Source organism: Phaseolus vulgaris, chromosome 1, assembly GCF_000499845.2.
Source record: "Phaseolus vulgaris cultivar G19833 chromosome 1, P. vulgaris v2.0, whole genome shotgun sequence".
In the NCBI taxonomy this organism is placed as follows: domain Eukaryota; kingdom Viridiplantae; phylum Streptophyta; class Magnoliopsida; order Fabales; family Fabaceae; genus Phaseolus; species Phaseolus vulgaris.
The window spans coordinates 43,627,544-43,639,862 of NC_023759.2; the positions used below are offsets into that span (position 1 = coordinate 43,627,544).

At 32.9% G+C, this 12,319-nt stretch overlaps 2 protein-coding genes and 1 long non-coding RNA gene across 3 annotated transcripts; 1 reads left to right on the forward strand and 2 right to left on the reverse strand.

Annotated features, from left to right (window-relative positions):
* Nucleotides 1-3,536: 3,536 nt before the first annotated feature.
* On the reverse strand, nt 3,537-3,875 carry LOC137816074 (auxin-induced protein X10A-like). Its single transcript, XM_068619171.1, has one exon. The coding sequence runs from the start codon at nt 3,873-3,875 to the stop codon at nt 3,537-3,539; it is 339 nt and encodes a 112-aa protein (XP_068475272.1).
* A 3,059-nt stretch (nt 3,876-6,934) lies between these two features.
* On the forward strand, nt 6,935-7,384 carry LOC137816075 (uncharacterized mitochondrial protein AtMg00810-like). Its single transcript, XM_068619172.1, has one exon. The coding sequence runs from the start codon at nt 6,935-6,937 to the stop codon at nt 7,382-7,384; it is 450 nt and encodes a 149-aa protein (XP_068475273.1).
* A 2,615-nt stretch (nt 7,385-9,999) lies between these two features.
* LOC137816205 (uncharacterized) lies at nt 10,000-11,056 on the reverse strand. The gene is made up of 2 exons (XR_011081783.1): nt 10,868-11,056; nt 10,000-10,236 (listed from the first exon to the last, which is right to left on the reverse strand). It is a non-coding gene; the product is annotated as an uncharacterized lncRNA (long non-coding RNA).
* Nucleotides 11,057-12,319: the final 1,263 nt, after the last annotated feature.

Sequence of the window (12,319 nt, forward strand, 5' to 3'; positions counted from 1 at the left end):
TCTAATAAAATTCTTAAAATTTTGATCAATATAATAAACATTAATAAAAATAAATATTGACAAAAGATGTAGATATAGTAAGATTGATAGACTTTGCAAGTCCTCTTGTCTTAAATTGGATATGCAACATGTGACTCATTCATTACCTATCCCCGAAACACTCGCTCTTAGGTATCGTACTCACAGATATTTTAATTATTAGGTCACACTCAATTCATAACCATAACCTAATCAGTTTTTTCTATCTAGTATATGTTCATATGTTTTCTTCTTACAAAGTCGAATATCCCATATTAAGTTTTTTATCTTCAAGTCACTCGATCCTTTGTCTCGGTTCATCCTCCTCTCTCATATAGTGTGAGATTACCTGTAAATATACTATAAGACTCAAGTCAAGTGTAGTTATATCGGATTTTCAAGTTTAAGATTAAAAACTGATTTGAAAGCGAAAAGGCCTGAAAAGAAAAATCCATTTTCTTTGAGTACTATATAATGTGTTTGATGTGGAATGTGACCGATAGATATACTTGCCCCTCGGTCCAAGACCCTTCCCCTCAATCCTTGCTCGAAAAAGGTTTGACGGGAGAAAAAACACAATAAACCTTCCCGCCACCACTCTGACAAGTCTTCATCAAGCTTCTCTACGTATTCTTCGGTATCTCAAACTAGCTCCATGATAAGGAATCTTTCTTGCGGCTAAAAGTGAAATTCAATTCAAAGCCTCTATGATTCAAATTAGGCTGAATGTCCTGATTCTCGTCGTTTTGTCAATATGCATAGTCTATCTCGGTTCTCCTATATCTTAGAAGTCAAATAAGCAGCCAACTCATAAATTCTTCAAAACTTAATAAAGCTCTTGCTTCCACCATTTGTGAAGTTTAATGGCTCACTTATCTCATGTATGATCTTCAAATCTCCCACAGATAATCAGTCTACCATTTAAACTGCTTCAAATTAAGTCTTTTATAACACATCAAGCATGTGAAAATTGATTGTCACATTATGTGAGAGAAACTTCATCCAGGTCTTACTTGTATGTTCCAATCTTCAACAAGCTGACATCTTAACCAAAAGCTCTTCCTCCTTTTGCTTTTCATAATCTTTGTTAAAGTTGAGAATACTCCATATTTATTCCCAACTTGAGGGAGACTCTCAAAATTCAGCAGAAAATCATTTTTGTTTTGGCGTTCTTATCTTTACACAATTCACATGTTCGTGGATATTTAAAAGAACTTTTTCATGAGTTGCAGGTGGATCTGCATAAGGGTTCTTAAAAATCACTAAAATCTACATTGAAGGAAGGAGAAAATTGATTATCATTTAAGATTTGTCAAACTTGTTTAGCAAGACAACACTCTCTCCTGCAGTGTGAAAATTGATTCAGGTTCATGCATATAGGACAAAGAGCAAAGGGAGACATAGCTCTGCTCATCCTACTCTCGTGATTAAATTCTTATTAGCCATCTTCCAAAGGTGCAATCTAACTCTTTTTGTTCCTAGCCAACGCCAACAAATTCTATAAAGTTTGGTCTCTAGAGCTTCAGCTTTATCTCTCCAAACAAAGGATTAACACTTTCGGTCAATAGCATTGCACACAGAAGTGGAATAGTAGTAGTTTGCATCGTGCAGGTTGTACATATTTGGTGAGAGTAACTCTGCTAGCCATAGAAACAAGGTACTGCTTATCAAGTCTTTGGTGGATGGGAGTCCAAAGGTATTTCTCCAAATGTTAGTGGAAATGATTATCTCTAATCTGTCACTTCATATTTCTCAAAAAAGAAATCTCTATTTTATCAGTGATGATTTTGGATCCAGAACTTTCACAGAAGATCTTCGATGTTTGTTTAATAACATAAACCTGGTCTTTTGAGGCTTTCAACAAACAAAATTAAGTCACCGACAAAGCTTAAGTGAGAGAAAATATGTAAGGCCTTCTCTATTGAGTTGGATTTATTTCCAACAGCTTTTGGAAGTAACAGGATTATAATAAGGTGTGTGAATCTTTTCAAATAGAGGACAAAGATATACAGGGAAAAGGATCCCTGTCTTATCCCTGTCTAAAGCCTCTCCATTTCACAACATGTGTATGTTCACCAAGGATATGCAATACCAAACAAAATGAGCAAAAATAGTAGAGCAGCCAATGTTAAGAGGATTTCTCTTACAAAATCTCAATTTAGTCTATAGTAGCACGCCTTCTTAAGATCAATCTTCATTGTCTTTCAACACTTTTGCCCCTTCTTCACTCTCATTGAGTAAAAAACTTCATGGACTAATATTATTAGTCCTCTCCATGTGAAGAACAAAACTAACTTAGAAGGAATCAATCAACTTGTGCTTCAGGCTCCCTAAGTGTTGTGCTAAGGTGGCTATTTTGTTGGAAAAGTTTCATAGGCTTATGGAACAAAAATCTTTTAAAATTACAACATTTTCCTTCTAGAGATTGAGGATGATAGGCGTTTCATTTGGATCTTGGATGTTCTCTCGTTTCCCAAAAATTGGCTTGCCATGTCACATAGATCATCTATCACTCCCATGTTTTGGACTAAATCATAACTCTCTTCTCAAAGCACTAAGATGGCCAGAATCCAGACCAGAAAAAGATTTCGAGAGACAAAAGGGAACAAAGGAACTTGTATCAGAAAACAACAGTTGAAAATAGGAGATAGCACACCTTCATTATCTTCCGATATCCAAGCACCAACCTCGTCTCCATCATGTCAATTTTTCTTTGTCCTTCTCATAGCAGTAACTCCATTGCACTAACTTCGTAATTATATACTTATTGGCAAGGCCTTCAGTATTCACAAAAATCACAACCATTTCTTATAAAAGAGAGGAAATACAAGCAAATTTGGAGGCTCTAATAAGCAATATTAGCTATATGTGTAATCTTATCGTTGCACAGAAATCATTTTAGTTTAATCTGTATTCTCAGTGAAGTCATGCAAATAATCAAAACTAGAAGTTAGTCAAAGCCAAGGCTAAATTTAAAAATGTTACAACGAAATTATTAGGAACGGGGCAATATCCATGCTAATCTGCGTACGTTATTTTTTTCCTAGATTGATGTCCTTCCTTGTATATCATATAAAAACTCGTTTGTGAAATATTCGTGTAATTCAGTAGGTACTCCATGGTCAAAATAGTTTGCTTTATTGAAAAAAAAAATGTCCATTCCCAACGAGACAACACTGATAAGAGAACCAGATGGTAATATGGCCTTCTTGTGCCACAAGTTTGACTAACAAACATAAATCTGACAAATGTTTGCACTGTCTTTCTGTACAAATTTTAAAAACAGACAAGAAATTGAAGAGAAACTGTCAGTAAAACAGAAGATAAAAACAAAAGTAATCCGATGAATAAAAATTACGTTAAACATAACTAATATTTAATTCAATGAGACAAATATTTGTTTGAGTTTTGTGCATGAGAAATTGTGTTTTTTCATTAGCAAACTTCAAACTGCATTTCAAATATATATATATGGCCACAACATTATTACAAAGAAAGTAACTAACAGGAACAGAAAATTAGAAGGCAAGTCTCATGCAATTCCTATTCTTTTCCCTTCCAATGATTCTCTTAAGTTCATCAGGTTCGCATGGAATTGCAAGTGCTCCCACCTGAGAGAACCCGAACTCTTCTTCAGCTTGCTTTAACAACTTCACAAAGTCAGGGTGATCCAAATACCCCAATTCAATAAAGAATCTCTCTGGCTTCCACCCTTGAGTTGCAATCACCACAAAATGGCCCTGCTTCACCCCTTTTGAACGTGAGAAAGAGGTTTGTATTTTCCTCATCACAGGCACCAGTACTCCGAGCCCTCCCATCCACAGTCCCCAAGAACAAGTTGTACATGTTTTACCCATGCTCAGAGGAACAAACAGTAATAACCAGAACAAGCTTTTTGGAAGTTCTTACATGCAAAGCTGGAATATATATATATAGTGGCGTGTGTGGCCAAAAGATAAGTGTCAGGTGACAATGGAATTGGAGTTCATAATTGCATAGGGGTGGGGACAATGGCATGTGAGCTTTCGTTAAAGGTTAATTAATGTCACTGCTCCCCCCCGTTTTGGATACCAAGTTAGCTCCATTCTTGATGCATCATCTTTGAACTCACTACATGCAAAGAAGAAAAAAAAAACATATGCAAGGAAGACTAGGCAAAAGGTACAACCCTACAGTCATTTCAATTTGCCTTCATTCAATAAGGGTTTAGGGGGCCTCTCAATAAACACATGAAGGATGCTAACATCACCTTTAAAAGTGTCAACAAAAAAATTCATCCATTTCAGCTTTATATCTAACAAGAACGACTTCCAGTCTTATCAATATATAAAAACTATTAAAGGATATGAATACAAAAAGTTATAAAAGGATGCTAATCTTAATTGTGTCTTTTCTAATTTTTAGTTGTTTCTTCTAGGTGAATAATCTTTATTTTGTCTTTGTCTGTAGTATTTATTGATTGATTATTTCTCTCTTTAGCTAGACTTAAAATGAGTGTACTGCTTTGTATATTTTCAGACTATTTGTTTTGATTCCAGGGAATAGTAGAAGAGATATTTATTTTTATATCCTTTGTCTTCCTTTTACTATTTTGTTCATATATGTTCTCTTTTGTTCATCTTTGCTCTATTTTATAATATGATATCAGAGCTCTGGTTGCTACATTTATTCCATGGGTGAAGTTGATGATAAGATCTTTGTGATCAATCCAAGGCAATGATTGCTACTAGCAAAGGAGGTTATAAAAACAATGCTACAATCTATGGCGGAGGTGGTGGATACAGAAGAGGAAGCTATGGAAGAGGATATACTTCCAAAGTTTGTAGTCATTGTGAAAAGACAAGGCATACCATTGATACATGCTATAAAAAACATGACTTTCCACCTCATTTGAAGTTTAAAAATCATAACCATGATCAAAGTCATACTAATGCAGTTTTTCATAATACAAATTTTAATAATAATGAGCAGAATCATGAAGGTTCAAAGTCAAAAGTGGAGTCTCAACAAATTGGTTTTACTCCTTAGCAGTATCAAACATTGTTAGCTCTTTTACAACAAGCCCAAATCCAGTGCCTACCAATGTTTAATGTTTATAGTCAAGTCTCTGTTATTCCTTCCATTTTATATTAGTATATCTAAATCTAAAAAATATTTTGAATTGATTCATGTAAATGTATGAGGACCATACTCAATACCATCAATTCATGGTCATAAATAAAATATTACTTGACCATAGTTGATGATTATTGGAGGTACACGTGGATTTTTTTTTTAAACAAAAATTTGAAGTTGTCAAGATTTTGGAAATTTTTGTTGTTTTTGTTCAAACACAATTTGAGACAGCAATAAAAATAATAAGAAGTGATAATGAGACTGAATTTTTCATTGACTAATTTATTTGTTAACATAGGAATAGTGCATCAAACATCATGTGTCAATACTCCACAACAAAATAACATATTTGAAAGAAAACATGGTTATATATTAAATGTAGCAAGAGCTCTCATGATACAACTTGTTTACATGTTGCGCATATTATAAACATGCTTTCAACACTTGTTTTAAATTATTCTTCTCCTCATGAAATGTTTTACAAAACTGCAGGCTGATGTTAAGGTATTAAAGGTGTTTGGATTTTTGTGTTATGCTAGTACTTTGTCAACCAGTAGAAAGAAATTTGATCCAAGGGCATCAAAATGTGATTTTCTTGGTTCTAAAAGGGGGACAAGAGGATGTCTTTTGTTGAGTATTCAATCTAGAAAAAAAATTGTGTCTAGAGATGTTGTCTTTTATGAAAATGTTTTTTCCATATCAAAGGGTTCAAGATACTAGCAAGGAAACTAACAGTCCTAACATTTATGATCAAATTTTGTTTATTGAAGATCAACCTGTCTTAAGTCAGCCATCACAAGCCATTCTTGCACCTTGTGATAATGCTGAAAATAACAGTGATAATAACTGAGTCAGACATTGAGGTTCCATAAGATGTTTGCTCCTATATAGATCAAAACCTCAATGAAGATCATGACATATAACAAAATTTTGAATTAGATCAATCTGTCCGAATGAGTACAAGAATAAAAAGACCACCTGGGTATTTAAAGGATTATCATTGTAATCTTAATGTTTCCAATACATCTTCAAGAGTTAAATATCATTTGAATTCTTCTTTTGTCTTATAACAAATTATCACCTTCTTACAAATCTTTTGTTATGTCTCTTTCTTCACATGGTGAGTCAAACACTTATTCTGAAGTTGTGAAACATGATTGTTGGAGAAAAACTATACAATGTTAGATATTTGCTTTAGAGTCAAATCAAACTTGGGAGAGTGTTCTTCTGCCTAAGGACAAAGTTATCATAGGTTGCAAATGGGTATTCAAAATAAAATATAAGGTTGATGGGATAATTGAAAGGTATAAAGCAAGGTTAGTGGCAAAGGGATACACATAAACAGAAGGCATTTGACTACCTTGATACTTTCTCTCTAGTAGCAAAGATGACCACCATAAGGTTGCTTCTTTCTCTAGCTTCTATCTATAATTGGGAATTGAAACAATTAGACATAAACAATGCCTTTTTACATGGAGATTTGAAAGAATATTTATACATGGTTGCTCTTCTTGGATTGACTTCTATTCCACCAGTAAAAGTTTGTAAACTAAAAAAGGCTTTATATGACTTTAAGCAAGCCAACAGAGTGTGGTTTGTCAAACTGTCATTCTTTTTGCTTTCTATGGGATATACTCAATCTATGAATGATCATTCCTTGTTCATTCATTCTTCCGAAGGAAATGATAAAGAAGAGATTGCTCGAATTAAACAAGCCTTGAATTAGACATTCAAGATTGATGATCTTGGGGTTTTAAGATATTTTCTTGGTGTAGAAGTAGCAAGAAGTAAAAAAGGAATAATGGTGAATCAAAGGAAATATGCATTGGAATTGTTAACAGATGCAAATCTTTTATCCTGCAAACCTGCACCCACTCCTATTGATAATCATGAAAAATTCTCTTCTACTGGAAGTGTTCCTCCTTTCACAGATGTTCAAGCCTATAAAAGATTGATTGGAAGGCTTATGTATCTCACTAATAACCGACCTGACATAACATTTTATGTGCAACAACTTACTCAGTTTCTTGCTAAGCCTACAATTTCTCACTATATTGTAGCGATTATAATTCTCAGAGATATTAAAGGAGCTCAAAGTCTTGGTTTATTTTTCTCTTCCAACATTTCTGCTCATCTCAAAGCCTTTTGTGATAGTGATTGGGACACATGCAGTGATTCAAGACAATCAGTGACTGGTTTTAGTGTGTATCTTGGGAATTCTCTCATATCTTGGAAATCAAAGAAGCAATGAACAATATCAAAGAGTTCTTGTGAAGCTGAATGCTGGACAATGGCCACTGTTACATGTGAAATTCAATGGTTAACTTATGTTCTTCAAGATTTCAAAGTTCCTTTTGAGCAACCATCTCTTTTATACTATGACAATGACTTAGCAAGATACATTGCAGTAAATCCAGTGTTTCACGAGAGCGTACGGAACATATAGAAATAGTTTGTCATGCTGTTAGAAAAATTAAAAAAGGGTCTCATCCATTTGCTTCTCATTTTCACCATAGAAATAGTTAAGTCCTCAATCTTTCAAGAGTATTTGTTCCAAGCTATGTCTCATCAATATTTGCTCCCCAGCTTGTGGGGTATTAAAAGATATGGATACAAGAGTTATAGAAGGATGCTAATATTAATTGTGTCTTTTATAGTTCTTATAGTTGTTTATCTTTGTAAAAGTGAATAACTTTTATTTTGTCTTTATCTATTATGATTTGAGTATTTATTGATTGATTTTTTCTCTCTTTATACTTAAAATGAGTGTATTGCTTGTATATATTCAGACTATTTGTTTTGATTCCAAGAAATAATAGAAGAGATATTCATTCTCATATCTTTTACCTTTTCCTTTTATTTTTTGTTTATTTATTTTCTATTTTATAATGAAAAATTTGTTGATAGATAGTGCATCTTTGACACACGCTCAATAAACATGTAATTAAGGTTCAAAAATCACGTCAAACACTTTGATTTTAAAAGAGTGCATACATATATATCTTTTGGTGGATACTGTCAATGGGTTAAGTCAAAACATCAAAACCCATTTATATAACCTATTACGAAGTGGGCTTTAAGCCTAACTCAACCCCATAAAACCGGCTCATAGGGTTGAGGTTTGCACCCACTTATATACAATGAAAGGCTCTAATATCTCCAACATAACCATATACACAAAGCTGCAATTACAATCAAATACTTGAAACTAGGCATTGACAAAGAAATGTGAGCAAACACATTTTCATTGCATGTTTAAATGAAGAGAGCAATTGTAATATGCAGTAAAAAAAGCTAATTTTTTGCCTTGCAATACCCATTACTTTTATTCTTTATCCTTGGGCAAGAATGTTCTCAACTATTGATAAGACACTTCTGCTTACACAATAGTGGATATACAGGAAAGAGCGTAGAAAATTATGGTTACCATGATAGCGACCAGTAGATGAAGGTATCGAACTACGCACAAATTATTTAAGAACATTTACCTATAATTGACTGGTCCCCAAGTTTTCTTTTTATTTTTTGCTTTTATGTTTATTTTCTTAAAATAATGTTAGAAGAACAATTATTTGTTGGGTATAAAAGTGAATGTGTAGGAATGAGTTCCGAGAGTATAGACGTGGGTTCATGTAAGAAATGTTAATATAATTTGCGAGTTGAAAATATAGTTATAACTGGAAGAATTAATTTCTTGATGTTGGATAAAGCTTCTTGATTGAAGCCACAACAAAAAGATATGATTCCCAACTTCAATATATATGCCGGATTTTTGCTTCCTACTAGATGATTTTCTTCGGTGAGAAACCAGATAAAAATCACAAGTTTGCAACAAAGAGTTAAAGTGTATGCACCTTAATCATTAGTTCAACTTGTTGCCTCAATAGAAGAAAATTAGAATCATTCATTTTCTCAAAAATTGGATGAAAGGGAGGAGTAGCGAAAGTGGAGAGAAGACTAAAAAACTGGTTTTACAATAAATACTAGTTGCTTCCCTTTTATATAAAAGTTTGTTAACACAATAAAGTGATAGTTGTCCAAAACCTTAAACCACAATTCCATACATTAATATAACGAAAAGTATATGTCAAATTGAGATGTATATGAATGTATAGCATATGATGAGTTTGGATTCTCCATAATAATTTTGAAGGAAAAAATAAGCAGAAAAAATAAATTAAAATTAATTTATATATAAGTTAAGATTATTAAACTTAAATAAATTATATAAAATATTTTTTTTATAAATTAAATGGTAGATAAACTAATTTTTAACTTGTAAAATGGTTAATTTAACCTTTTTTTATTCTTTTCTCCTATTGAACATACAAGGTCAGTAGATGCTAAAGTAAGACCAGAAAAATGTGGTTTTTTAAATAGATATGATTTCATCTTTTTTACTCAGGCACTTTCTTATGCATCAATGATCTGAGGTATTATCCTTTGCATAAGGCAACATGCACATGTATCACAGCAGGTATGTTCTACCAAGTTGCATATGGCTCTTTGGGTATAGGAGCAGTGGAAGGATAATTTCAGAGTGCAGTAAAGTTATCGTTACAAACACCCATGCAGACAATATACAACTCTTTCTTAGTTGAGTGCTGATATATTATACAACTTGGAGAGATTCTGAAATTACATTGTGCTACTACATCATAGTGATGTGTTTTATGATGCAATTGTAAAATTAACATTTTCTTTCTTATTATACTTGAAGGACCCAACAAGTAACAACATGAAACCTTTGAAGAGTTAAATTCCTTTATACATAGATTACTTGTTCCTTTTCAACCCGAAATTCAATAGGTTGCTCCAAACTTTATCAACACCATCCTGAACCTACTTATAAAAGACACTTGTAACTGTAAGCAAGCACAACAAATAGTTCTAACCAAATCTAGTATTTAATCTGTTTGGATACAAAGTTAAAAGTAATTCTAAAGAAGTTGTAAAAAACACTTTTAACTTGTACAAAAGCATGTTTTGGAAAGGCCATGTGGTTTAAAACTTCAACCCTCTACTGTCCATAAAAAGAACACCCGTGAAGTTCCCCATCATCATCAGTAGTAATGTGAAGTGTGAAATATGAAGCAGTGCCTCCTGCAAAGTATAAGAAATTCCTGTACTCTAATTAGAAACAGTTTTTTAAAATAACAGACAGCAAAACAGGAATCCGATCAATCCAGAAAGATGGTATCCATTAAGCTCAGAACTTAACTCCTGAAATTAATTTTACCCCAAATTCAAGGAGACAGGAAAGAGAGACAATTAAAAATAACCTTTCATAGAAGAAGTGATGGAACGTGCGTGATAATTAATTTTGTTTCTTAACTAACACCTGCGTGATAGTAACCTTAACCTACCACCCCCACCCGAACACAGAACAGGAAAATCAATAATTGCAGAGGAAGAGGTAACAAATTAAGTTATTTTGGAGTCCCGCATCGAGAAGGGTGGGCGACTTGGAAATTGTATGGGTATGTATAAATAGAAGTGGACAGGGCACGTGGCGTAACACGGTCTCAGGTACATGTGTAGCCGTACATGACGGGGCAAAAATATTTTGTTAGTGTTTGGTATGAATCATTATGCGGGAGTAATTAAGGTTTGAGGACAAATCAAAAGAAGCTACGTACAAGGGGTACGCACAGGTGCCCCAAACAGCGTAGCATATTATGCAAGAACCAAAATAATAAATAAATGAGAAGTGGATTGAGAAAGTGGAGCTTACCGTTTAGAACGAGAATCAATGGAAGATGAGGTGAACGAGGTTGGCACAGAGAAGGAAGAGGAGGAGGAGAAACAGGAAAAGGAGAGCAAAGCGTAAGAGGAAGAAGAGGAGAAGGAGTGTTATGATTATGGAAATGGGAGAATCTGCCCACACCACCAACATAGTTCATTGGTTTTGCATAATTTGATTTCAGATAATGTAATTCATTTTGTTGAATTCAACTGCAGAGTTGCAGCCAATGTCAAACCTACTGTACTAGTGGTTGGAAGTTAGAGCAAATAGTTGGAAGTTTAAGCAAATGAAAAAATTATCTTCTTGACGTCTTTCTTACCCTCCATTCCAAGTTTCTTTTTGAAAATAATGCCTTTGTCTTTCCAATTTTTTTACCTTTTATTTGTAAGAATGTTACAGAATGTTACGACCAATGGTGTTGGACTCACTAGATATCATATCTAGTAAGTTTAATCATTGTGTTTCTTTATAATTTATATTTTTTAGATATCATTATATTTGTAATTGGTGTGCAACTGGACAGAAATAAAATCTAATAGTTGTCGTGGATGTCAAAAAACGTAAATGATGAAAGGTTCCTATTTTTTACTAAATATCGAAAAATTTCAATATTAAAATCGAGAATTCACACTGTATTCAAATTTTAGTTTTCTGATAAATTATTCATTTTTTTAAGACATTATTCAAATTAAGAATCTCATCGAAAACTTACAGCAGTCTTGCAGTTGGCAACCGAACCACATTAAATTCTGTATTGTTTATTTTTAACAGTTGATTCGTGATTATGTGTGTTGCTACGCGTGCGTTTTTTCCATTAATATCTTGTATTGAGAGCACAGTCACATAAATATGTTACATCTTTTTTCAGGTTTTTGCAAGCTAGGATTGGCCATAAGTGAATGGAATAGATTTTATTACTAACAATTTAAAATACTAACTCTGTATATGTTTCATCAAGTATACATGAGCTTAATGTAAATAGCAAGTTATATAATGAATTTGAATAAAAAAAAAAAGTACATTTTAACTTTTAAAATGAGACTCCAGAAAAAAAAGCCTATACAGGTGAGTATTGTTTTTTTTATCGCTAAGACTATATGGGTCTATGGGTTATAATGAAATTAGGTTAAAAAACTTCAAACATAAATTGTGATTAAAATTAAAAAAAAAATATTTAAGACAAATGTAAGCCTGATGTTACTAACAGGTTAGAACAAGAAAACTCATTTAATTCAACCTGTTAAAAGTAGTTTAACCCTAGTTTTGTACAAGCTTTTGTAAACTAAGTCCAAATCTGATTAAAATGATTCATATTTAATTCATGTTCAAATTTTAAGCTATGGTCAAAATTTTCATCGATGTTAAGTGGATCAAGTACTCATAAGCAGAGATTATATAGTGACCCTTCACTTTTGATTATCATATATAATTTGCACTTTT